The 27,814-nt window shown below is 41.5% G+C and overlaps 1 protein-coding gene and 4 non-coding genes across 5 annotated transcripts; all 5 read left to right on the top strand.

Moving 5' to 3' along the window:
- Positions 1–674: 674 nt before the first annotated feature.
- Positions 675–27,645, top strand: LOC110946175 (uncharacterized). Its single transcript, XM_051938064.1, has 7 exons — positions 675–690; positions 1,931–2,318; positions 3,437–3,663; positions 5,245–5,576; positions 6,124–6,195; positions 8,301–8,771; positions 26,601–27,645. Exons 1-7 carry the CDS (start codon positions 675–677, stop codon positions 27,585–27,587), a joined length of 2,493 nt encoding a protein of 830 aa, XP_051794024.1. The 3' UTR covers positions 27,588–27,645.
- trnam-cau (transfer RNA methionine (anticodon CAU)) lies at positions 19,032–19,103 on the top strand. Its single transcript has one exon. It is a non-coding gene; the product is annotated as a tRNA-Met (tRNA).
- On the top strand, positions 19,386–19,467 carry trnal-uag (transfer RNA leucine (anticodon UAG)). The gene has a single exon. It is a non-coding gene; the product is annotated as a tRNA-Leu (tRNA).
- trnam-cau (transfer RNA methionine (anticodon CAU)) lies at positions 19,730–19,801 on the top strand. The gene has a single exon. It is a non-coding gene; the product is annotated as a tRNA-Met (tRNA).
- On the top strand, positions 20,091–20,172 carry trnal-uag (transfer RNA leucine (anticodon UAG)). The gene has a single exon. It is a non-coding gene; the product is annotated as a tRNA-Leu (tRNA).
- Positions 27,646–27,814: the final 169 nt, after the last annotated feature.

Here is a 27,814-nt window from a genome sequence, read left to right as displayed (position 1 = left end):
AACTAGGAATCGAAATGAAAAAAATTGAACGATTCCGGGAGAATCGGAAAGTTACTCCCGGTTCCAATCGATACCCGATGCTTGATGCCCAATCCTAGCAGTAACTCCACTTCCTGAAGATCCTTAGAATAAACAGCCTGAAAAGGAAAAGCTGCTGGTGTCCTTTCACCGCTGCTACAATGAAAGCTTGCTGACATAAATATGAACAGTCTTCAGTCACATCCTGGACACCTTCTGTTTGACCCAATACTCTCAGGTAGATGCTTCACTTCCTTTAAATCACAAACAAACAGACTGAAAAACAGCTTCTACCCAGAACCACGAGAGAACTGAACCCTGTAAACACTCACACTGTCTGGACCAGAGCACCTGCTAGCAACGTAGCTACTACCCAATGAATCGTGTATTTATTTGTGATGCACTGACAGGATTATTGAATGATTTCATTGCACAATGTGTAATGAAAATATAAATCCATCCATTGTCTATACACCACTCTCATTAGGGTCGTAGGTGTCTAGAGCCTATCCCAGCTGACTTAAGCCTGCTTTATGCTTGACGTGTCCGCTAGATCCATATTATTCCATGCAGACAAATTACATCATTTTAGCTGCCACGCCCCCTCACGTTGTTTTATCAGTTTCTGCATCGCACACCTACAAACGTGTTTAACAATGCGGACGGAGACGGGTAGAAAACATGCCAAAAGAATAAGAGGTCCTAGCAGCACAAGTTCAGAAATACAGACATTTACACGATTCATCACACAGAGTTCACCGAAAGAATCGATAATCAACCTTGCTGACCCACAATTACTATTGATTATTGGATCTATATCAACAAGCAGTCAACCAGCACACAAAAGTTTAAAAACTACCATTTGTAGCTGGAAAATAGCTCTGGTGACCACAGCTAGACTCCGTCTTTTCTATCTGTAAAAGCAGCTTAAGGGGTGTAAACGAAGGCAAACTTCTACTCTAGTACTGTGTAGCATATTTTTGGACTGTGGGAGGAAGCTGAAGAACCTGGAGAAACCCACATATGCACAGGGAGAACATGCAGAAAGATCCCAGGAAGACCGGGACACAAACCGAGCATCTTCTAGCTGTAAGGCGACAGTGCTAACCACCATTTCACTGTGCAGTCCACAACTAAAGTCATTCCTTTTTAATCTACTCTATTACAGAATGCCTCTGTGGGAAACTTCTCCCAATTTCAACTGTTGTTAGACAACAAAGATTGTTGTTGGAGACAAATGAGAGCTCGTCAGTCAAACTCACGTCCCTACGTAGACCAACGAACCGACGACACTGGATTTACTGTGGAGGATCTCACTGTTACAATGAACAACCATGATTGTGGTGGAAAATTGTTGCCAGCATCCGAGGAAACTCAACTTATTCTAGCTACAAAGAGGCACAAACCAACCACAAAGAGATGCAAAATGACAAAAGAGACACACATCAACCACAACAATACAAACCACCACAAAAGTGTAAAATTAAGGCTTTTGTTGCTCCACTAGTGCTGACATGAATAAACTCAGGTCATTACAGTAAAGAATCTTTTAAAAATCAGATTGAAAGCTTTGTGTCTGAAGCCTGATTCAGTTTTGTGTGACGTATTCCCAGTGAGTGTGTAGCTGGCATCACACAGGGTTCATGCTGTGATGGTAAAGTCGACTGTGGGAAGGGATGAAGGCGTCTGAGACTTTCCAGTCAACAAAGTGAAATGATTTAAAGAGCGACACTCTTTCTTGGACAGGTCAGAGCAGCAGCATCGCTCTGGGGTGAAGGAAGGAGAAACAGCAGCTCACAGTAGAACCTCCTGTTTACTATTTGTCCTGCAGGTATGATCTGAGCTCTGGGTTAGGGTTCTCATCCCTGTTCCTGACGCCTTGTGGACGGTTTGATGTTCTTGTCTTGTGCAGAGCTGCTGTGGATGGAGAACCTGACGGCGGCGGCTCCTCTCCAGCATCCCGTCGTGTTCGAGCTGGAGGGCTTCTACGTGCCGCCGGGTTACGACTCGCTGCTCTTCGTCCTGGCGCTGCTCAGCTACGTGGCGGTTCTGCTGGGCAACGGCCTGGTGGTGAGCATCATCGTCCTGGACAAGAGCCTGCACAGACCCATGTTCGTGATGGTGTGTAACCTGGTGCTGTGCGACCTGCTGGGGGCCACGGCGGTGCTGCCCCGGGTCATGGTGCACTTCCTGACGGGGCAGAAGAGGATCGCCTACTACCCCGCCATCGCCCAGGCGTTCTCCGTGCACACGTACGGCGTCGCGGCGCAGACGATCCTGGGCGTGATGGCCTACGACAGGTGACATCCGGAGAGTCGTGTTTTTGTTTTAAAGATTTTAATGAGAGCTTTTAAATCAGCTGCTGCACCAGTAAGAAAAGATTGTGGCTGCCACTACGCATTAATCTGACAACTTAAAATATAGCAGCTAATGTGAAAAACTGAAAATGTGACATACTCTGGCATTCAATAATGATAGTTTAGCTCAGTTAAAGTGTAATTTTACAGTCAAATGCTGTAAAAGAACAAATTACTGATACAGATTTTTGATGTTTTGTTCAGTTAACATCTGAATTAACGCTTTTTTTAACATAACAGAGAAAATCAGAAATAACAATAAACATTTAAAAAATGACACTTTCAGTTTTTAGATTACTAAAATGTTACCTGCCTCTTAATAGTCTCATCATCCAAAGGTTTCTCTTTCAAATGTTCTGCTGCCACTGATATTTTTAGGAAAAATCTTCCAGTTGTTTTTAGTTGCTCTTAATTGTCTTAATAATCTAGCATTTTATATTTATCTTATTTTAGAAACAGGTCTTTTTCTGCCTGTTTTAGTATTTTACACTGCTTTGTTGGCATGTGATTGTGTTGCTGTCGGTCTGATTGCCTGTGCAGCTCTTTGGTCGTTTTAAATCTGCTTTATGAGTACATTTGGTTTGTTATGAAGATGGAAAGAACTGATTTATTACTGTAGCTAAGACCATTTGGTGTTATTAATTATGGTATGTTAACATAATTATGTTAAGTTTAAGGCTAAGATCCAACAGCATTAACAGTTTTAATGAGCATTATTCTGGTTAATTTTGAACTAAAGTCGTGTGTTTTACTGTCAGACTGTTTATTCATTGGTCTTTGAAAGAACTTTACTGCATGTTGTCCACATTTCCAGTCTGGGTGTTCTTCTCTCTTGTTTCTTGTCTGTATATTTTTTATAATTTGGGGTTTTATTTGTAAAGAATTCTTTACCTTTGTGCACAAATTAAACACGTTTTATCAGATCAAATAGCCGTGGTTAAACTGTTCAGACTTGGGTTTATATTTTTGTGAGTAAATCCTAAATGTGAGCGACCGGAGCAGCACTTTGAGAAGCTCAGATGTGAGTCTATCTTTGAGCGGAGGTTTTTGTCGTCATGCAGGTACATCGCGGTGTGCGAGCCGCTCAGGTATCACGCCATCATGACCTCGGCTCGGCTGCACTGCTGCTGCGCTCTGGCCTGGCTGGTGGCACTGCTGCTCATCGCCGTGCTCTTCGCCTTCCACGTCAACGTCCCGCTGTGTGGCCGGACCATCCGCCACGTCTACTGCAGCAACCGCTCCATCCTGAGCCTGGCCTGCACCCCCACCACCGCCAGCAACATCTACGGTGAGCGCCGTTCTTTCAGCCGCAATCCTTGTTTTCCTTTACATTTACTCTGCTTTGTCTTTGCACCAGCAGAAGGACAAAATCTGCAGAAGTTCACAACACCACGAGTTTGTGTTCTGAGCATAGATCTGAAGATTTATGTGCTTTTGTTCCCTCACCATTTGTTTGCATCAAATCATATTTAACTTTTTTACTTCCCTACATACTGTCCACACAGTGATGTGCTGCAGTGAGGAAGCATTCACTGAAGGAACGTTGCTCAGTTTGTATTTTAACTGGAGGACGGTTGGTAAATTCAGCTGAGCTGCAGGCAGCGTTTGCACCGAGCAGAGAGATTTTACTTCCATCATCATTTTGGACAAATTTTGAGCTGATTTTGGAGATTTTTTTTCCAGGAAATCATACAATTTGTTAAATTTTTCATTTAGTTTGGAGAAATTGGAGCCATTTTAGACAAAATTCTCAATAATTTTGGACAGGCTTTAGTCACTCTGACAAATTTTGAGTCTGTTTGGACAATTCTTTCAACAGATTCACTTTTTCAAAGTCACTTTAGTCATTTTGTACATTTTTCTCACATTCAGAGAATTTTAAGTCATTTTGAACATTTCTTCAGTAATTTTGGAGAAATTTGAGCCATTCTTGACCAACTGTCTCCAACATTTTGTGCAAATTTCCAGGTTTCAGTCGTGTTTGACAAATTTTGGAAAAAAAATTCATTTTTATAATTTTAAGTCACTTTTGGACAAATTATGAAGCCATTTTAGACTATTTTAATCATTTTGGACTGTCCTTTTGGGTTTTAGTCTTTCTGACATTTTTTTCAGGCATTCAGAGAAGTTGACATCACTTTAGAAGTTAAATATTTTGGAGAAATTTTAGCCATTTTTTTCAGTCATTTTGGACAAAATTTAAATAATTTTGGACATATTTTGGTCACTCTCAGTGTGAATGGTGAAGGGTTTAGTTCGGCAACTGGACTTATTCTTGTGATCTTGAAGACGTTTCGCCACTCATCCGAGCGGCTTCTTCAGTTCTAAAAACTAGTATGGAGAGTCCCAGGTATTTCTAGCTTCCTTGAAGTTCCCTCATGCTCTCGTACCAGTTGAAGGACGTTCCTCCCAAAGTGTACGGTAACATGTCTGTGAAGGTTCTCAGTCGTCCAGGTCATCTTCATGTGTAAAGATGACCTGGACGACTGAGAACCTTCACAAACATTTCAGTGTGAATATCTCCATGTTTCTAGACTTTTCCTCTCTGCTCTGCTCATCATCAGTAGAAAGATGTTTCTCCTGATGGATGGATCTCCAACAACCTGCTCCTCTGTTCACTGTTTCTGAGCCATGCTGATGAGGGATATGTCGTCTTTTCTGTTTGCTTGTTTGGTGCAAACTCTTGAACAAGACAAGTTGCATCAGTAATTTCGATGAAAATCTTTTTTTTTGGACCTGAAATTTGGCCATTTTTCCTGACAGAACCTCACAAAAGCTGAAAATCTGACATTTCCACTGTCTGGTTCTGATAATCGGTGTCTTTAGGTGAAGCACGTTGACTGATAGTTGTGTTTTTATGGTTTTATAGGTCTGTCCATGACCTGGACTGTGAGCACAGGGATCTTCCTCATCATCGCGTTCTCCTACATCAGAATCCTACAAGCTTCTTTGAAACAAGGCCAAACTGACAGCAACGTTCGCAGTAAAGTCTTCCAGACGTGTGGGTCTCACCTCGTCATCTACCTGCTCTATGAAATCGCCTCAGTGATCATAATCTTGAGCTACAGGTTCCCGTCGGTTTCCCCAAACCTAAAGAAGTTCTTCAGCATTATGTTTTTCATCGTTCCCCCGATCATCAACCCCATCATCTACGGATTGGTCAGTAAGGAGCTACGCAGCAGCATCATTAAGCATTTAACCGTCACAGCAGCTGGCAGCGTCTTTACATGATTATATCCCTAGAAAAGACGTTTTAACGTTTAACATGACTCTATGCATGTAGAACACAGAAAGTTTGGCTGTTTTCACCAGTAAAAGCAGGATTGTTGCTGAATATTGCTGCTTGTTGACAGTTTCGAGGCCATCCGATCGACTCCTTGATGTTCCAGCGCACAATTTGTAAAGCTGATAACCCTGATGGTAAAATAACGTCTAAAAAAAAGATCTTCTGTGCTGACCAAACTGAAACCTAAAGCTGCTTGGAAAAATTCATTCTCATAGTTTCTAATTGTTCAAAAAAACAAGTAGATGTTTAACTTTGCAGCTTCATTTTTATCTGATGGTTTGTGTCGTTGTTTTGTTATATTATCATCGTATTTTTTCTGTTGATGGAAAACTACACCAACAACTGTTTCTCACTGCAGATGAAAGAGTTAAAGGTCACCAAGAATCTACATGTCCAGTCTTTTTCTTGTAGCTTCTTTCCCATTATGTGATGGTGGTTATGAATGTGAGTGTTTTTGTTCAGATGTTCACTAATAAGAACCTCCAACAGCTGAGCCCGACATTCAGGGACATCGCTGGACGTTCTCAGCTGGAGGTGACACCAATGAGCTTATCAAAACATTAAGAATAATGCTAATAGTCTGAAGCTACCTCAGACAAAACTGGCCAATAATATTTCCCAGCTAGGCTAGTCATTAATATCTCTGGGCCTTGGTGAGTGAACAGCATCCATAAGCTAGTCACTAGCGGTCCTTAGCTATTCCCTCATATCTCTGAACTAACCAATAGCATTTCTAGGCTAGGCTACTAACATTCCTAAACTAGTTATAAACCTTACTTGTCATCCTGAAGGTAGCATCTCAAACATATCGACTATCATCCGTAGGCCAGTCACCAGAATCCCTAAGTTAAACGTTAATTGACAACTAGCCATATTTTTTCCGTGATTTTACTCTGGTAATCCAACAAAACAATAAAATGACGAAAAATCTTTCATTCTATGTTTTTATGTACATAGTTTGTAAGTCACCATTCGCACAATGCAAATGAACAGACTACCATTTATAAAAACATATTAAAATATAAAAAATAAATTAAAATTAAAAAATTAAGTTAATTTAATGGGGACATTTTCCAGTTTGGCCTGAGTTTTTTGTTATTTACAGTCAACATGTAAATTAGTTTTTTTTTCAATGATTTTACTCAATTTTATCTGTATTTTAACAAAACAGGGAAAATCTGTCACTCATTAAAATCACATTAAAAACCGCTGACAAATTAGATTTTTTTATAGTGTATCTATTTCTGTCATTTAAGGAGGCTGAAAGCAGAATGGTCTAACCCACCAATATCCAAACTTAGTTTATATAATTTCTATAATATTTTATGGTCTAGATTTTATTGGCAGAGGGGTGTAACTCACTAAACAAATGTAACATTATAACGGCCCTTCAAATGCTAGACCATTCTGGAAAACACAAAACTTTGAACCCATAAACCTGAAAAACTACAGAACCAAACAAAACTTCACTTGTTTAACATCTCAAAAATAAAAAGGTTTACTTGTGAAAATGTACCAATCAGACCAGTTGTCCAGCTATTAAAGACTCTGATGTTTGAGTGTAAAAACTGAATGTTTTAAGACGAATTAAAAGGATCATCCAAAGTTATGACAACAACTACAACACTACTGGAATATAACTACCATAAAAAACAATAAACGTCTTATTTTATGGATTTATTGTGGATTGTTTTATTGGCTTTGAGTGTGAGTAAATAACATCTGTTGTAAGGACAGAAAAAGTTCAGTCATGTAGAGTTATTTGCTCTGTTAGCGCCCCCTGCTGTTTCCCAGAAGATAAAGCGACGTCTATAAAAGCTGCTGGACGTCGGCAGCGAGCACAGAGATGTAAGAAAGAGACGACAAACTGAAACCAGAAGTAGGTAAACTGATCGTCTTCCACAGTTTGTTGTTGTACCTGCTACTTTAAGGATTGACGGCTTTGACTTAAAATTGTTCTTTGATAATTAACAAATATGGACAAGTAGATAATTCTGTGTTTATTTTAGTATGTTGAAATCATCTGAAAGCATCTTTATTTTGCTGATATTTCCTGTCATCTTTACATTCTTACCGTGTAAGGCCAGCTTTGTGTGTTCTGTTTGCAAACTTAACTATGACGGCTTTGGTTTATGACTGTTTGCTGTTAAAATGTGCAAAAGGTTGAATTGATACTCGACATATCACTAAAATGTTCACTGACAATACGTTTTTTGTGGATTTTAACTAATAGAATTATTTTTCCTCCAGTACTTTCTTTGTCCGTCAATGTACTGAGCCTAAATGAAATCATTATTTAAAACTGAGCAGACACGAGGGTCACGTGATGCTGTCACCTTGAGCAGTCGACTCCCGCCGCTAATGAGCTATATTTGACTTTTAACACTACCTTAAAAAATAATAACCGCACAGAAACTTGCATATTAGCTCTCAGACATCATGCCAATTACAAAACCCTCCAAAGCCACAGCAAACCCGGATCCGAAGAAGACCGCAGCATCTAGTAAGGATGCTATGCGTTCTGCGGACAACGAAGCCCTCACTATGGAGATTTCACAACAGGTCGCTGAGAAAATATCTGCGTTGATGGAGAAGAGGATCTCTCAGCCACTTTGGACAATATTACTACACGCTTGGAGTCCAATACTAAACGCATCACCGAAGCTGAGAGCCGCGTTTCGGAGGGAGAAGATAACATGGCAACCATGGAGTCCAAGTTGAAGAGCCTGGAGACTAAAGTCCGCACTCTGGCGGAGAAGAGCCTTGATATAGAGGGACGCAGTCGCCGGGAAAATATTGTAATCTTCAACCTCAAAGAAAATACGGAGGGCCGACAGCCGATTACATTTTTTGAGAAGTGGCTGCCTACACTGCTGAGCTTGGAGACCAAGCGCGGCATCATTAAAATTGACCGTGCACACAGATCCCTTGGCCAGTCGCAGCCCAACCGACCCTGCACAGTGATCATCAAGCTGCACAACCTGAGGGACAAGATGAGGATCCTGGCTGCTGCGAGGGAGAAAGCACCGCTGACGCATGATGGACAGACCATCTTCATCCGGCAGGAGCTGGCCAGCGGAGTTAAGGAGATGAGACGCGCATTTAACGGAGTGTGCCAGCGACTTATTGAGATGAACATACGTTTCTCCATGCTCTTCCCCGCTACCCTGTGCTTCACTCACGGAGGGAAAGATCTCTCTTTCCACTCACCGAAGGACGCACTTGCCTACATGGACGATCTGAGCTGAACTGGAGGTGATGTAAAAATACATGTATCCTGCTAGTTATAGATATGTATCTTCAATAAGTTTGTTATAGTAAGTTAAATTAGTTGCAGGTGTTTTTCCTTTACTGTACAAGTTTTTATGCCTAATGGTGTTGAATAGCTGGTGTTAAGCTGGTTGCTAAAACAGAAATATATTATATGGTTGTTCTATGACTGTAAGGTCATGGGAAGCGGGGGAGTGGAGAAGTTTTTCTTTTTTCTCTCTCTCAGTGATGGTTTTGCTCAGCTTTGTGGGCCCCATCCAGTGGTTTTGGGAGAGAGGGTGGGGGGAGGGATGGGGATGGGGGTGTTCTGGGGATTTTGTTGTTGCGTGTGTGCTGTGGTTTCATCGTTTGGGAATGAATATTTTGTTCATGATGTTCTGCCGTCTTTATTTACTCTCGCCAACATATATTTGATGCCATCCGGGAAATTTCCCACGAAGTTGCCCACATCTCCACCTGCAGGGGCGCTGAGCTCCTCTGCCCTGCTGCAGGGCCCTCTGCCTGATTACACATTCTATTCACTACGTCTGTTTTGCTATGAGTAATCTTAAAATAGTCTCCCTTAATGTTAAGGGATTTAAAACGCTGTTAAAAGACAAAAGATCCTTACGTTCCTGAAAGAGGAAAAAACACAAATAGCCCTACTGTCTGAGACTCACTTAAATGATTTGGAACATCTCAAACTGAGGAGATTCTGGGTGGGCCAGGTGTTTTATTCATCCTATAACGCAAACAGCAGAGGTGTAGCTATACTAATTCATCGTTGTCTCCCATTTACTTTAGAGAAAACTATAAAGGATAATAATGGTCGTTACATCCTAATCTCAGGTTATCTTTATGGGGAACAGATCATCATTGGGGGGGCTGCACAGTGGTGTAAGTGGTTAGCATTTTGCCTTGCAGCAAGAAGATCCCTGGTTCAAATCCTGGGGTGGGCCTGGGATCTTTCTCCATGTGCGTGCATGGGTTTTCTCCGGGTACTCCGGCTTCCTCCCACAGTCTAAAAATATGCTGTTGATAACTCTAAATTGCCCGTAGGTATGAGTGTGAGAGAATGGATGGATGGATCCTTACTGGTTGCATATATGGCCCAAATTCATACGTCTCCGCCTTTTTCCCTAAGCTCCAATCTGAAGTCACATCACTATCCACACCTTACGTCGTGTTGGGGGGCGACTTTAACTGTGTCCCTGACCCAGGCCTCAACCAGTCCCCACCAAAACCTGGCCCAATCCCTCGAAAGAGTCTCAGACTGAAAGAGTTCTGCCATGATTTAGAGCTGTATGACACATGGAGAGTGACCAATCCCAGGGGGAGAGATTACACCTTCTTCTCCAGTCCCCATCAGACGTTCTCGAGAATTGATTTTTCCTGACATCCAGGATAGTCTTAGATAGGGTGGAAGGGTGCTCAATTGGCATATGCTCATTGTCTGACCACTCTCATGTGAATTTAAGCATAAACCCTCCTTACGCTGATCCAGCCTCTCGCCACTGGAGGATGAACCCTTCTCTACTGAGCAGTCCATCATTTATTGACTATATTACTGAACAGTGGAATATTTTTATTGCCGCTAATAAGACTCCTGATGTCAGCCCATCTTTCCTGTGGGAAACAGCTAAAGCCTATCTTAGGGGATGTATCATATCATATACCACAGCTCAGAAAAAAGCTGCTTTGAAGGAACAACTTAGCTTGGAAAATACAATACAGCAGATGGAGGCACAATTCAAAAATGCACCCTCTAAAATTTTGTCTAAGAAATTAGAGGCAGCCCGCTCAGCCCTTAATCAGCTTTTAACTAAAAAGGCTGAGTCAGCCATTTTCTTTGCAAAGCATAGGCTTTATGAATCAGGAAACAAACCTGGCCGCCTCTTAGCAAGGTTGGCGAAAGGTAGAACAGAGTCAAACACAATATCCTCACTGCTGGATGACAAACAGACTCGACACCACAAAACCAGTGACATCAATAAAATAATGATGCAATTTTATCAGAAGCTTTATTCATCTGAATGCGAGTTCTCTGAGGGGAGGAGAAAAGAGTTCCTTGATAGAGTCTCCTTCCCATCCCTGTCAGAAGAACAAAGAGAAAACCTGACTGCACCAGTGACTGAGAGGGAGGTCCACGCGGCTATAGCGTCCCTGAGCGGTGGAAAGGCACCGGGGCCTGATGGGTTCTGTCCGGAGTTCTATAAGAAATTGAAACACCTGCTCGCTAGACCACTTACAGACATGTACCTGGACTCCTTTGAGACAGGTCGCCTCCCCCCAACACTTAATATAGCAAACATCATTCTTATCTTTAAGAAAGATAAGCCACCTGATGTCTGTGGCTCATTCAGGCCTATTAGCCTTATCAAGATTAGAAAAGTTCCTGCCTTTTTTAATAAATACTGACCAAACCGGATTCATACAGGGCAGGTTATCTGTTACAAATGTGTGAAGACTGTTGAATGTCATACAGTACTCAAAAAAGGCAAACCATGGAGGACTCGCCATATCTTTAGACGCTGAAAAGGCGTTCGATAGGGTGGAATGGGAGTATTTATTCGATGCTCTCGAGAGGATTGGACTGGGGGGCGATTTTCTTAAATGGATTAAGGTGCTTTACAGCTCCCCATAGGCCTGTGTTGTCACTGGTGGCATGCCATCACCACCTTTTCCACTGCGTAGAGGGACGAGACAGGGCTGCCCCCTGTCCCCGCTACTCTTCGCACTAGCAGTCGAACCCCTAGCAGAGGCTATAAGACAACATAAGGACGTACATGGGGTGACGATGGGAGGGAAAACCCAGAAAATGGCCCTGTATGCTGACGACATTCTGCTATTTTTGACTAAACCAGATTTATCTATACCAGCTATTCTCTCTATTATTAAGGACTTCAGTTCATTCTCAGGCTACAAGATTAACTATGGAAAATCTGAGGCTATGCCATTAGGCTCAACCGATCTGGCTTCACTCACCAACTCCCCCTTTAAATTGTCCCCTACAGGCTTCACCAACCTTGGGCTAAAGGTCTCACCAGATCTGACTGAGCTGTGGAAGCTTAATTTCTCTCCTATAGTTGCTAAAATAAAGAGGGACTTGGACAGATGGCATGAACTCCCGTTATCCTTTATGGGGCGCATTAGTTTAATTAAAATGAATATATTGCCTAGGTTATTATGTCCCTACAAATGTTACTCTTATGGATCTCCTAAAAGGTTGCTTTTGATATAGAGAGGGCATTCTATGAATTCATATGGCATGGCAAAAGACCTAGACAGAAAATTAAAATATTACAGTTACCCTCAGATGAAGGTGACCTTGGCCTACCAAACATAACTTATTATAACTGGGTATGCCACGCTCGCTTCTTGTGGGAGTGGCTGCGTGCTCGTCTGGACTCCAAGCCCTGTCTAGACTCATGGTCCTCTCTGCCCTCCTCGCTATGGAGCTTGGTCACGGGTGATTAGAAAAAGCTACACTGGGACGTCAAGAGTAATCCAATTGTGTACAACACAATTAGAGTGTGGGAGAAGATCTGTAAACACCTAGGCAGAGGGGGTTATGCCTCATTTCTGACCCCTCTTACAAGAAATCAGGATTTTCCCCCGGGTCTCCATATTAGTATTTTTGACAGGTGGCACGATAATGGGGCACGTGTGATTGGAGACTTATATGACAATTTGATGTTAATGACTTTCCAACAACTGCAGTCCAAATTCAGCATCCCTAAAGAACATCACTTTGGCTTTCTTCAGATCAGACACTTTGTTGGATCTAGGACCCTATCCCCTCCTGGTCTGGTCATGTACAATGAGGTTGAGAGGTTCCTTATTTCACGAAAAGAAGTCACTGGTTTTATTTTTTGCTTCTATGCACTGCTTTACTCTCAATTCAGGCAATATCACAAGCGATGCGTGGAAGTGGGAGAGAGACTTTGACACAGAATATATTGAGGATGAGTGGCAGGAGGCCGTTAAAGTTTTTAAATCCACCTTTACATGCAACAGATTGAGAGAAACACAGTACAAGATACTGCACCGTCTACACCTAACTCCATACAGATTAAATAAGATGGACCGTCAGATTTCTCCTCTATGTATTAAGTGTCACAGGGAGTCTGGAATGTATTATCATTATTTCTGGCAATGCAAATTGATCAGAAGATTCTGGGGTACAATCTCGCAGGAACTGAGTGGCATCTTTCAAGTAAAGGTGGGGAAGGACCCTGGCTTTTTCATCCTCGGCCTACCTTCAAGGGAATTGACCATGACCCACTTGAAGTTTAAATTATGCAACAAATTATTATTACTGGTCAGAAAATGCATTTTAATTAACTGGATCAATGATAAACCACCGACTGCCACCCAGTGGTATAGGGAGATAATCCAGGTCCTCCCCCATGAAAGACTCAGTGCAGTTGTGAGGGGTAATTGACAGATGGACTCGCAGATGCCTTCTGACGTCTGACGTTACGGTGAGCGTATTGCGTCATTTCCTGTTTCAGCACTGTGTCGTGTTGTTAGCATGGCTTCTGCTTCTGCTTCTTCCTCTCCCTCTCTCTCCCTCTCCTGCTCAGTGTGCCACATGTTTAGTTATTCCTCTGCCTCCTTTAGTGATAACGATATGTGTAATAAGTGCAGCCTTTTTGTAGTTCTGGAGGCGAGGCTCTCCGAATTGGAATCGCGGCTCCGCACCATGGAAAATAACCCGCTGGCAGCTAGCCAGGCCCCCTTAGCCGGTGTGGACCGCAATAGCTTAGCGAGTGTAGCATCTGTTAGCCGTCCCTTAGCAGCGCCCGAACAGCCGGGTGGATGGGTGACAGTTCGTAGGAAAAACAGTCCTAAACTCAAGCCTGCTGTCCCGGCTCACCACAAACCGCTTCATGTTTCTAATCGTTTTTCCCCGCTCAGCGACACACCCGCTGAGAAACCAACTCTGATCATTGGCAGCTCCATAGTCAGAAACGTGAAGCTAGCGACACCAGCGACCATAGTTAAATGCCTCCCAGGGGCCAGAGCGGGCGACATAGAAGCAAATTTGAAACTGCTGGCTAAAGATAATCGTAAATATAGTAAGATTGTTATTCACGTCGGCGGTAACGACACCCGGTTACGCCAATCGGAGGTCACCAAAATTAGCGTGGCATCGGTGTGTACTTTCGCCAAAACCATGTCGGACTCCGTAGTTTTCTCTGGACCCTTGCCTGATCTGACCAGCGATGACATGTTTAGCCGCATGTCGTCGTTTCGCCGCTGGTTGTCTATGTGGTGTCCATCAAACGACGTGGGCTTTATTGATAATTGGAGCTCTTTTTGGGGAAAACCTGGTCTGATTAGGAGAGACAGCATCCATCCCACTTTGGCTGGTGCAGCTCTCATTTCTAGGAATATGGCTGATTTTATTAGTACTCCTAAAGCATGACAACCCAGAGTTAAGACCAGGATGCAGAGCTGTAGTCTTACACACCTCTCTGCAGTTTCCTCACAGCTGTCACCCTCCAGTAATTCAGTTAACTTTATTGAGACTGTGTCTGTCCCCCGACCACCAAAATTCAATAAATTACACAAATCAAAAATATACAAAAGAAATAGTAACCACAAAAATTTAATAAAAATTAATACCACTATTTCAACAGAGCACAGAGACAGGAAAATTAAATGTGGTCTGTTAAATATTAGATCTCTCTGGTCTAAATCTCTGCTAGTAAATGAGTTGATAACTGATCACCAGATTGATTTGTTCTGTTTGACTGAAACCTGGTTGCAGCAGGAAGAATTTGTTAGCCTAAACGAATCAACTCCCCCTAGTCATATTAACTGTCATATTCCTGGAATCACAGGCCGAGGAGGAGGAGTAGCAGCAATCTACCATTCTAGTTTAAAACTGAACCAGAGGCCTAAACCTGATTACAGCTCATTGGAAAATCTCACTCTTAGTCTCTCTCATCCAAATTTGAAAGCTCAGAAACCAGTTTTATTTGTTGTTATATATCGTCCTCCTGCTCCTTATTCTGAGTTTTTATCTCAATTCTCAGACTTTTTATCTGAATTAGTGCTCAGTTCAGACAAAGTTATTATTGTGGGTGACTTTAACATTCATGTTGACATAGACAGCGACAGCCTTACAACAGCTTTTAATTCATTATTAGACTCAATTGGGTTTTCTCAACATGTAAATAAACCAACTCATAGTTTTAATCACACTCTTGACCTTGTCCTGACTTATGGCTTAGAAATTGAAGAGTTAACAGTATTTCCCCAGAACCCTCTTCTTTCTGACCATTTTATGATAACGTTTCAATTTAAAGTAAAGGATTGTTTAGCAGCTGAGAACAAATATCATTACAGTAGGTGTTTGTCTGACAATTCAGTATCTAAATTTAAGGAAATAATACCATCACTGTTTACTTCAGCAACATTTACTGATAAATCAGAAGGCAATTATTATTATTTTACCCCCACAGAAGTGGATTATTATGTTAATAATGCTTCAGCCTCACTGCTTACAACTCTTGATAGTGTTGCACCTGTAAAAAAGAAAGTTATATCTCAGAGAAGACTTGCTCCTTGGTATAATTCCCAGCTGCGGACTTTAAAGCAGGCATCCCGAAAGCTGGAAAGAAAGTGGTATTCCACTAATTCAGAGGAAGTGTATGTGGCTTGGAAAAATAGTCTAGTAATCTATAAAAAAGCTCTTCATAATGCCAGGACAACTTATTATTCATCTTTAATAGATGAGAACAAGAACAACCCTAGGTTTCTCTTTAGCACTGTAGCCAGGCTGACAAAGAGTCAGAGCTCTGTTGAACCTTGTATTCCTTTAGCTTTAACCAGTAACGACTTCATGAGCTTCTTTACACATAAAATAGTTCTGATTAGAGATAAAATTAATCTGGCCCTTCCTACAAATGTCACAGATGCTTTTGAATTGGCTGTTAGACCTGATGAATCTTTAGAATTCTTCACTCCTATATGTCTCTCTGAACTAATTTCAGCAGTTTCTACATCCAAACCATCAACATGTCTTTTAGATCCTATCCCAACTTGACTCTTCAAGGAGATTTTACCTTTAATTAATTCTTCAATGTTAGATCTGATTAATCTCTCTCTAGTAACAGGCTATGTACCACAGGCTTTTAAGGTTGCTGTCATCAAACCTTTGCTTAAAAAGCCCACTTTAGATCCAGATGTGTTAGCTAACTATAGACCGATATCCAACCTACCATTTCTCTCTAAAATTCTGGAAAGAACAGTTGCAAATCAATTATGTGAACACTTACAAAGGAATAATTTGTTTGAAATGTTTCAGTCAGGCTTCAGAGTGCATCATAGCACAGAAACAGCTCTGGTGAAAGTTACTAATGACCTTCTCATAGCATCAGATAATGGACTAGTCTCTATACTTGTTTTGTTAGATCTTAGTGCAGCGTTTGACACAATCGACCACAACATTTTATTACAGCGTCTAGAACATTCAATTGGCATTAAAGGGACAGCACTGGACTGGTTTAAATCCTACTTATCAGATAGGTTCCAGTTTGTGCATGTCAACAATAACTCTTCTGAGCATACTAAAGTTAATCATGGAGTTCCTCAGGGTTCTGTCTTAGGACCGATACTTTTCACATTATACATGCTTCCTTTAGGCAATATTATCAGGAAGCATTGTATTAACTTCCATTGTTATGCAGATGACACACAATTGTATTTATCTATGAAGTCAGATGAAACTGATCAGTTAGCTAGACTGCAAGATTGTCTTAAGGACATTAAAACCTGGATGACTTTTAACTTCCTACTGCTAAATTCAGACAAAACTGAAGTCATTGTATTTGGCCCCAAACATCTTAGAAACTCACTTTCAAAGCAAATAGTTACTCTGGATGGCATCACATTGGCCTCCAGTACTACTGTGAGGAATCTTGGAGTTATTTTTGACCAGGACATGTCCTTTAACTCACACATAAAGCAAGTCTGTAGGACTTCCTTTTTTCACCTGCGTAATATTGTAAAAATCAGGAACATTCTGTCTCAGAGTGATGCAGAAAAATTAGTTCATGCTTTTGTTACTTCCAGGCTTGACTATTGCAATTCCTTATTATCGGGTTGTCCAAATAGCTCTCTCAAACATCTACAGTTGATCCAAAACACTGCTGCCAGAGTACTGACAGGAGTTAGCAAAAGAGATCATATTTCCCCTATACTTGCTTCTCTTCACTGGCTTCCTGTTAAATCCAGAATAGAATTTAAAATCCTTCTTCTGACATATAAAGCTCTTAATAACCAATCTCCATCATATCTTACAGATCTGTTAGTACCTTATTATCCTAGTAGAACTCTTCGCTCTCAAGCTGCAGGCTTACTTGTTGTTCCTAGAATTTCTAAAAGTAGAATGGGAGGCAGAGCCTTCAGTTATCAGCTCCTCTCCTGTGGAACCTGCTCCCAGTTTGGGTTCGGGAGGCAGACACCCTCTCTATTTTTAAGACCAGGCTTAAAACGTTCCTTTTTGACAAATCTTATAGTTGGGGCTGACTGGGTGACCCACAGGGGTTCGGCTTGTGTCTTCATTTGCACAGCTGACTCCCTCTTGGACGTCCCTTCGTTCTGCCTCTAGTCATGCTGCTATAGGCCTATAGGCTGCTGGGGGACTTTTCTTGACGCACTGAGCCCTTCTCTATCTACCTTTACATTTAATATGTATACCGTTATTGCAGTACATTCACTCTGTTTCCCCCTGTGCTATTTCTCCAAGTGTCCCTGGTCCCAGAACTGGATGCTTCAGATCTGCGGTTGATGTTCCACCAGCTGGTCCAGTCTCCATCATGTCCACTGTGGGATGCTGCTGCTGACCTTCCTCCAGCCCTCTGCTTCCAATTCCCTTTTTCCACCAGTCAACTCTGCATTGCCCTCACTATACTGTTATGCTAACTTACATACTGTTTGAATTTTACTGCTAGCTATATATGGAGTATGTTTAATGTCAGAGCCGTACATCATCAGAGTAAATTATGAGTCAGTTTTCAATGTTAGCTTATACTTTGTCTGTGCCACATATCCTGTCATGCATGTATCCAAATGTGTGTTGTGTTTTCCTTGCTTTCCCACCCCTCCCTCTTCTCCCATCCCTCCCCCTTGCCCTCTTCTGTCCTTCTCAACCCGCCCGGCCAGCAGGCAGATGGGTCCCCCCTATATAGAGCCGGGTTCTGCTCGAGGTTTCTTCCCTGTTAAAAGGGTGTTTTCCTGCCACTGTCGCCTTTGGGCTTGCTCTGGGGGTCAGGCATATGGGTTCTGTAAAGCGTCTTGAGACGAGTTGACTGTAATTGACGCTATATAAATAAAATTGAATTGAATTGAATTAATTAAAGGTCCTTTGATGAGATGTGGGCTCCTCTGCTTAACTACCTAGCTGATGCATTGACTCAGTTAGTGATGAGAGGTCAGTTCTCATTACAGTGGTCAAATTCACCTGAGAGAAATGCACAAGTTCCCTCAATTTGAAACCTGCACACTGCAAAGCCTTGTTGTTGTTGTTTTTTTGTATGTCTGTCTGTTTTGTTTTGTTTTGTTTGCCTGAAGTATCTTTGCACACTGTGTGGAAAGCTGATGCGACTGTAATTGAATTTTGTGTGCATACTGTACATGGAGCAGTGTATACGGTGGGGGCCCTGTGTACGATGTGGGGGATGTATGTGGGACTGATGGCTTGAAGATTCACCTTTTAGGGTCAAATGGATGGCAATAACCTGCTCTGTCATGTTTATTTCTGTCTGTCTTTGATCACTTTCTGTAACTCAGATGATGGCAGATTGTAGTTTATATGTTATATGCATATGTTGAAAATCAATAAAATTTGTTAAAAAAACAACAACAACTGAGCAGACACAACTGAATTTGGTTTTGGGAACTTCACGATGTACCAAAGATCAGCGGTAAAGTTTGAAAGTTCTTTGTCAAAGTAGGCTTTCAGATCTGCTTCTTCTTCTTCACAGCTGTTTAGCTAATCTGCTCTTCTGTTTTGTGTTCAAAATCGATTAAATTTGCATTGACCATAATGAAACCATGATTGGTTTTGATAGTATCAGTCACACAAACTCAGATGCACTTGTTGTAAGAGCAGAGTGGCGCAGCGGAAGCGTGCTGGGCCCATAACCCAGAGGTCGATGGATCGAAACCATCCTCTGCTAAGCTACGGCAGACAAAACTGAAAGTCTTACTCTATTAGGTTTCAGAGAAGTATTGTAGGTGCTAATGTCGTCTTAAAAGTGGTGTAAGACTGCTCGATGCTTCTTAAAAATACTGATCAGGAAAGCAGACAAAACTGTCAAACGTGTGCTGATGGTACTTGATAAACCTGAATGCCATCAGTGGTCCTTGCTGGCCCTTCCATGGATACTAACCAATCTTCTTTTTTGCGTTCTCCCCCCACAAATACCTCCAATTGAAGCAAGCCAGCTCTTTGCAGGAGAGGTAGTGTGGCCGAGTGGTCGAAGGCGCTGGATTTAGGCTCCAGTCTCTATGGAGGCGTGGGTTCGAATCCCATCACTGCCATTCCCATGTAAGGCACTGAGAGTATCTTGTCCTTAAAACTGAGCAGACACAACTGAGTCTGGTTTTGGGAACTTCAGCAGTAAAGTTTGAAAGTTCTTTTACAAAATAGGCTTTCAGATCTGCTTCTTCTTCTTCACAGCTGTTTAGCTAATCTGCTCTTCTGTTTTGTGTTCAAAATAGTTTGCATTTGCATTGACCATAATGAAACCATGATTGGTTTTGATAGTATCAGTCACACAAACTCAGATGCACTTGTTGTAAGAGCAGAGTGGCGCAGCGGAAGCGTGCTGGGCCCATAACCCAGAGGTCGATGGATCGAAACCATCCTCTGCTAAGCTACGGCAGACAAAACTGAAAGCCTTACTCTATTAGGTTTCAGAGAAATATTGTAGGTGCTAATGTCGTCTCAAAGGTGGCTTAAGACTGCTCAGTGCTTCTTAAAAATACTGATCAGGAAAGCAGACAAAACTGTCAAACATGTGCTGATGTTCCTTGGTACTTGATAAACCTGAATGCCATCAGTGGTCCTTGCTGGCCCTTCCATGGATACTAACCAATCTTCTTTTTTGCGTTCTCCCCCCACAGGTACCTCCAATTGAAGCAAGCCAGCTCTTTGCAGGAGAGGTAGTGTGGCCGAGTGGTCGAAGGCGCTGGATTTAGGCTCCAGTCTCTATGGAGGCGTGGGTTCGAATCCCACCACTGCCATTCCCATGTAAGGCACTGAGAGTATCTCATCCTTAAACATTTCACAAGCTAGTCGTACAAGTGTAATGCCCTCTTTGTGTCACAAGGTCTCGTTTAGAGCCATACCTGTAGATATCATGACATGTTGACACCCATTTACAATGCATCCATGTAATTATAACATACACATACAAATTACATGGACTAACTTGAATTCAGGGAGCTCTGTAGTAGTTCATGGTTGATTAATTTAAAAATACAACAATAATGTTGAATTTTACAGTATCAGTGCAGTGGGATTAAACAGATTAAATTTAATTGTACAATGTCATGTTACAAGCAAAAGAACCTATACCTAAGTTATAACTTAGGTATACCTAAGTTATACCATTACACTTTTTGAAGGTAGTCACCTTTAACAACTAACATTTCAAAAAGAACAAAACATACATAATACTACCATTGGAATGACTACTAATACTTGTATCCCAATTTAAAGTACTGAAAAGCAAAAAACGATTTTGACATCACCCATGCCATTTTGAGTAAGAATATCTCAGTAACTACAAATATAACCCTGCTGCTTTTTTTGTACAGTGATAGAAGACAGATAGAACTGTCTTGTAGAAAAATTTGGGGTCTCTGGTACCTGTCCCACACTGAGATTTTTGCCACCAAAACTAGCCAATTTAAAATCTCGTCCAACTTTGGGAGCTCATATTTTCCAAACTGAGGTACCTAGAAAGCTCCAGTTTGCTAAGTTATCACACAAGTTTGTGTAGAACGGAACCCAGGGCTGTTAGAACACTTCTGTGCAGTATTTCTAGCTTTTAAGGTCCCAAACCCCACTCGTGAGTAGGTATCTCTTAATTTTTAGCATTTTTAGCAAGCCCCCATGGCCTGCAGAGTGTAGGGAAACACCTGGGGATGTTTGTGGGGCACTAGCTACATGCAGAGGCCTTGTTTACCAACTCACAGCTCTCTGGTATGTCTACAGGCTGAGAAATAACCACTTAAAGATGAAAAAACCATGGCGAGGCATTTTATAGCCCAAATTCTGAAAAATTCAGACCCCCACAACTCAGAAACTATTTGAGCTACAGGCCTACAATTTTGCATAGAAAGTACTTTTGTGACTGTCTAATGGCATACAAATTTAGGACTGATTTGAAAATGGTGCAGCAACACCCCCAAGGAATATCTGGTCATTTCACCTGGAATGACCTTATATTGTTGCACCTGCTCTCCTTCTCTTCCATCTTCACTGGGTTGTTCTCCTTTCTGGATCTTGTGTGAGCCTTCACAAAGGTCCAGTCAGGGTATCCACAAGTTTTCAGTGCCCCTTTCAGGTGTTTGTGTTATTTCTCCTGGCCTTGGGTACTTGTGGGTAACTTGTCAGATCTGTGTTGCAGGGTCCTGATGACTCCTAGCTTTTGCTAACTAACTAACTAATTTATTGAATTATTAACTTCTTAAAATACACATACAAATAACACAAACAAGGAACAGCAGGAAAATAAATCTTATAAACGCTGTCCCCTGTGTTTCATAAAAAAATAAAATAAAATAACAACAACAAACAATAATAATAATAATAATAATAATAATAATAACAATAATAACAATAAGCAACTTTTCGAACCCCACTCCTCACCAGGTCAACACAAGTTAGGCAAACATAATCACAAACCAAATAAATATATTTATGTGTCTTACTTATTGGGAGTTTCACATTCTAAAATTATCATTTTCTTTATGTTCCGACATTATTTTATCTTTAAACATTTTTTTGAATTTGTAGACACTTGAACAGCTTTTAAGTTCATTTCTCAAAGAGTTCCAAACTCCAACTCCATAAATGGACACACACATTCTTTTCTGTACTGTCCTCCAAGACGCAGTCCGAAAATTGTATTTTCTTCTGTGATATCCATCCTGAGAAACAAAATTAAATAAATTTTGGATGGAAGCAGGCAACATTTTTTGTTTTGCTTTCCACATCACAAGTAAAATTTTTAGGTCAACTAAATCTTTAAATTTAAGTTGTCTCGAGGCAATAAACAAATTGTTAGTGTGCTCTCTGTAGCTCTTTTTATTGATTATCCGAATTGCTCTTTTTTGCCGACGAACCAAGGGCTCAATAGTGACATTGCATGTATTTCCAAAAACCTCAGCACAATAACTGAAGTATGGAAGAATCATTGAGCAGTACAGCATTTGCAGAGAGTTACAATCCAAAATGTCTTTGACTTTGTTTAAAATACCGATACTCTGGCTAATTTTCTTTTTTATGTCGTCTACGTGAGCTTTCCAATTGAGTTTTTCATCTAAAATAACACCTAAAAATTTTGTTTCATTAACTCTTTTTACAGCAGCATCATCAATAATTTTCCAGAGTCATCTTTACATAAATTTCCAAAAATCATATAATTTGTTTTGTCCCAGTTTAACGCTAGCTTATTTTCATAAAGCCATTTGCTTACTGTTGACATTTCTTTTTCTATTCTTCCTATTAACTTCTGCAAATCATTTCCTGTGCAAAACAAACTAGTATCATCTGCAAATAACAGAAAATTTAACATTTTGGAGGTCTCACAAATATCATTGATATACAAAATAAAAAGCAAAGGCCCAAGAACCGACCCTTGTGGAACTCCATATAATACCTTCCTATGAACTGAATTTTCTCCTTTAAAATGTACATACTGTTGACGATTTGTGATGTAACTCTCAAGCCAATGATATGCAATGCCTCTAATGCCATAGTTGAATAGTTTGGTTAAAAGTAATTTATGATTTATTGCATCAAATGCTTTGCCTAAGTCTATAAACACTCCTATTGTATACTCATATCTGTCAGTTGCAGCCGTAATATTTTCAATTAGTTCAATGAGAGCTAAACTTGTGGATCTTTGTGCTCTAAAGCCATATTGATTTTCACTAATTAGTTTATGTTTCTCTAAAAATAATGTTAGTTTTTGAGTGAACCATTTCTCAAGGATTTTTGAAAACTGAGAAAGCAGTGACACTGGTCTGTAATTGTTTAATTTATGTTTATCCCCACTTTTAAAAATGGGAAAATGTGCTCCAGTGGATGGTGAGAGTCAAAAAGCAGGTACTGCTCTGTGTGTGTTGGTTTCCTGGAGCAACCCCAACACTCAGACTTCTGTCCTCTTCTATGCGGACCTCACAATTCAAAAAGGGCAAAATGTTGTCCTGTACATCCTCTCTGGTGAACTTGATGTTGCTGTCCACAGAGTTGATGTGTTCAGTGAAAGTTTGCACCTCATGAATTCTGATCTTGACCCATGTGTCGGCCACGTATCGGAACCAGTGGCTCGGTGTTTCTCCGTTGAACGAGGTCAGGGCCCTGTGTTCCACTTCTTCCATGTATAGATTGGCCACAATAGGAGACACTGGCGAGCCCGTGGCACATCCATGTTTCTGCCTATACATAGAAACTCCCTCTGTACTGGAAATAGGTGGTGTTCAGGCAGAGGTCCAAAAGTTGGCAAATCTGGTCTGGGTTGAGGATTGTTCTGTCGCTGAGGGTGTTGTCTTGTAGAAGCTGTTGCCTCACTGTTTCCACCACCTCCATTGTGGCAACACATGTGAATAGGGAGGTGACATCGTAGGATACCATGGTCTCATCTGTATCCAGTCTCAGTCCTCTCACCTTTTTCACAAAGTCCATGGAGTTTTGTACATGGTGAGGATTCTTCCCTACCAGCGGGGCCAAGATGGTGTCTACATGTTTGGTGACGTTATAGGTGACAGAGTTAATGCTGCTGACTATAGGTCTGAGGGGGGCTCATTCTTTATGAATTTTGGGGAGGCCATATATGCATGGAATGGCATCCCCAGGGTACAGGCGATGGTATTGCAAGCGGTTTATTGTTTCCTCCTTCTGTAGCTTCTGTAGGCAATCCACAACCTTCTTTTTGTAGCTGCTGGTTGGGTCGTGCTTCAGGGTCTCGTAATCCGTTTTACCAACATCTTTATTGAAATCAGGGTTTTTCTGCAGCTGTAGTTGTTTGAGGTTATGGTTACAGTTCAGGGTTTGCTGCCTTTTCTTTATTTTCTGTGGGACTAACCTGAATATCTTTGGGTATTGTCCTGAAATACAGCAGTTAGTTTTTGCTCTGGGAATTTGTGATGGATATTTTTACAGTTTGTTGATTATTTGTTTGCCAGGAAATGCATTTTTGTAATGAAGAAAAGGTGTGAAGGTGGCTGCTCAAAAGCAATTTGGAACTGACATTTAAAATGCTGAATTCTTAACAGCTCCACTTGATCGTACAGATTAGTTGGTAGAAGTCGGTTATTTCTGAAGCTGGACTGTGTGGTTTATAAATGCTTTTTCCTGTATGGTGAATTAGAAGAGATTCCATTCTCCGGCAATTCACATTTTCACCCAGTTTAGTTGACTGAGCTTTCATTTACTCAAATGTAGGACGTTTCTGCTTATTTAATGGGCAGAAATAACAGGAAAATGCAGATTTTCTTACTTATGTACAATTCTGTGCAATATCAATACTTCTCTCAGGACTTCTGTTCGTGAAAGAATCTGTGCAGTACCACTGATATGTTATTTCTAGAACTACTATCGATGTACTGATTATTTTGGTTAATTTGTTTTATCTTTGTACTAAATTCCTTAAATGTTTGTAGGGTTAGGGCTGCAAATTTCCCCAATGTGGAATTCATAAAGACTTATTTTATTGTATGTCAAACAAGATAAAACCATACTGTACATGCACTCCTATAAACTCCTATGGAAAGGTAGCCTAGCCGCGCTAGACCCATGTTCTGAATTCTGAAGGCACAAGGGTCTAGGGTCGCTTGACAGGGAGGGAGGCGGGCTAAAAGGTTGTCTTTCAAATCACTCTGCAGCAATTGGGTAGGTATACAACCAATCAGCGCAACGAATAGGCTGACGGAGTTCCTAGAGCGCCGGCGGATTGTGGCTAAGTCCCATTAGCTTCCCAACCAGCGGAGCCAACTGGTATATTAAGGATTTGCCATATCCCGTCGGCATAAGTCCAAATACGTCTTTCTTCTCAATGAAACACTTCAGTGCCGTCCTGTGTTTATCTTTCAAGTTGAATTTTAGCTTCAAATCTTTAAGGGCTGTGGCCAAAGCCGAGTCGAAAAATAACTGTTTATTGTGCGCCGGTTGTTTCTGTCAGAATCGTCGCGCCTCTGTCGTCACTGAGTTATGCCCGCCTTCTGACTCTACACTTCATGGTGATTGGTCCGGCCAGTTTTAGGAGAATCCAGCCTCGAGCCTTATGGAGGGTAACTCGACCCACCCTGGCAGAGAATTAAATTCATTGCCGTGGGTTGTCTAGCGTGGCTAGGCTACTGGAAAGGTTCATTCAGACAGAAAAACCTCAGGGTAATAGGGGAAACATCATAAGCTAAGGACAGCAGATTATGGAATGATGCCACATGGACGTTGAACTACCAGTGAACATAAACAGTGAATTACAGAGTAGATGCCTCTGATACTAACATTATTAAACCTGCTCTGAAAACTCCTGACTGCAGCTCGAACAACAGACCAAAGCTTTTTGCTTTATTTATTAGAGTATTTATCACCAGAGGTATGGTCGCTTTGATAAATGTTTGTCTAAACAGTCATTTACAGTGAAGTTTGATACCTTTTTTATGGGAAACAACTCACAACTGACTTGACTGTAACTAACAGAACAAACTTTTCTGTGACATGAAACTGAAGATCCAGCTTCATTTCAAGGACTTGAGCCGAATCCTGAAAGCACAGATTTTTTCCAAATGAACGTTCAGACTGTTCCTGACTTCAACCAGGCTGAAAAACATCTTCTTTTCCTATGTTTTGAAGAGGTTTTGGAGGAATACTGACAATTTTGCTTTGTTTTGTCTGCAAAATCTGACAAAAGTTTATGGCTGAAACTGGACTCTATGAGCATAATTACTGTAAGACTACAGGACAGCGACTACATGTTTGTTTCCTAACCTGCTCTTGTTGTGGCTTACAGTAGAAATCTTCAGTATAAATCTTCCTTCAACAGTGTAAAAAGGAGGATTAGAACTGAAGACAACCTGGAACTGTTTGTATTAATTGTAAGTAACACAAAGTTTTTACAGCCAAGGAAGGAAATTAACCACAACCTACAGAAAAATGAATTATGAATCGATAATCTGAGATTTTTCCTTTTTCAGTTGAGCAGAAAGTCAGTGGTCTTAATGCAAACACATCAGAGCATCGTAGACCTCATGAAGCTCGAAGTTCTGCTCATCTGTTAATGCTGTTCTTTTTTTAAATCACACACAATGGTTTGCCTTAAGAGCTGTTTTTTTTTTCTTAAGAGCTGTTTTAGTTGATGTTTTTATGATGGAATCGACCTCCATATTACTGCCGACATAACTAGACAAACTGTTTAATGGTGTAAATCTGTCATTTGCAGGCCTGTGACCTTTGTATGATGTTTTGTTTCAGGCTGATGGAAAACTACAGTTACAACAGCTTCATGTTGCAGCTGGAAGGACTAAACGTCCCTGAGGATTCCACCTACCCCGTCTTCTTCCTCTTCTTCTTCTCCTACCTGTTCATCATGGTCGTCAACGTCGGCATCGTGGTTCTGGTCTTCCTGGAGAAAAACCTCCACCAGCCGATGTACCTGCTGTTCTGCAACCTGACTCTCAGCGACATCCTCGGTAACTCCATCATGGTTCCTTGGCTGATGGTTGACATCCTGCTGCCTCCGTCCAAACGCCTCATCAGCTACTATGAGTGTGTGTTCCAGGCGTTCACCACCCACATGTTCGGCACCACCTCCCACACCGTGCTCATGATCATGGCGTTCGACAGGTACGTGGCCATCTGCAACCCGCTGCGCTACGCCGCCGTCGTGACCAACAGGATGGTGCTGAAGCTGACGGCGTCGGCCTGGGGGGTTGCGTTTGTACTGGTAGGGGTTCTGCTCGGTCTGACCGTCCAGCTGAACCGCTGCTGGTCTCTGATCACCAACCCGTACTGCGACAACGCCTCGCTGTTCAAACTGTCCTGTGAGAGTGTGTTCATCAACAACGTGTACGGGCTGACGTTCACCAGGGTTCTGTTCAGCGCCTCCATCGGCACCATGGTTCTGACCTACACCAGGATCACCGTGGTCTGTCTGACCAGCAGGAACAAGTCTTTGAACAGCAAAGCCCTGAAGACCTGCAGCACTCACCTGGTGGTGTATCTGATCATGGTGTTCAATGGGATGTCCATCATCACCCTGCACCGCTTCCTTCAGTACTCAGATCACAGGAAACTCTGCACCGTTCTGTTCCACATCCTTCCTGGCAGCCTGAACCCCATCATCTACGGCATGCAGTCTGCAGAAATCAAAAAGTTCTTTTCAAAGCTCTTTGAGTCCAAAAAGGTGTTACCATCATCATCCAGTTAGCTGCCAAAGGTCATTTGTAAATGTATAAATACAAATAAAATATGTGTCCCAAGAGTTACCCGTTCTTTAATGTTCTTTAATGTTAAGTACGAGACACATATTAAGGGCATTATTATTAGAGGAAAAATTTCCCTGAAGATAATACCGATTTTCCAGTTTTTATCAGATACACCAAATACAAACTGAGAGCTCCAAGGAGTTACTTACTTAGTAAATTGTTCAGTGTT

The sequence above is a fragment of the Acanthochromis polyacanthus genome, chromosome 17 (genome assembly GCF_021347895.1).
Source record: "Acanthochromis polyacanthus isolate Apoly-LR-REF ecotype Palm Island chromosome 17, KAUST_Apoly_ChrSc, whole genome shotgun sequence".
Lineage (NCBI taxonomy): Eukaryota > Metazoa > Chordata > Actinopteri > Pomacentridae > Acanthochromis > Acanthochromis polyacanthus.
The sequence above is the reverse complement of the archived record's forward strand: the minus strand, read 5'-3'. Positions and strand labels throughout refer to the sequence as shown.

Bases quoted from the DNA above. Each gene is read 5' to 3' on its own strand.
- LOC110946175 (XM_051938064.1), top strand. The intron at 6,196-8,300 runs GTGACACCAATG...ACACGCTTGGAG, and splicing joins CTGGACGTTCTCAGCTGGAG to TCCAATACTAAACGCATCAC. The intron at 8,772-26,600 runs GTGTGCCAGCGA...TGTCATTTGCAG, and splicing joins TGAGACGCGCATTTAACGGA to GCCTGTGACCTTTGTATGAT.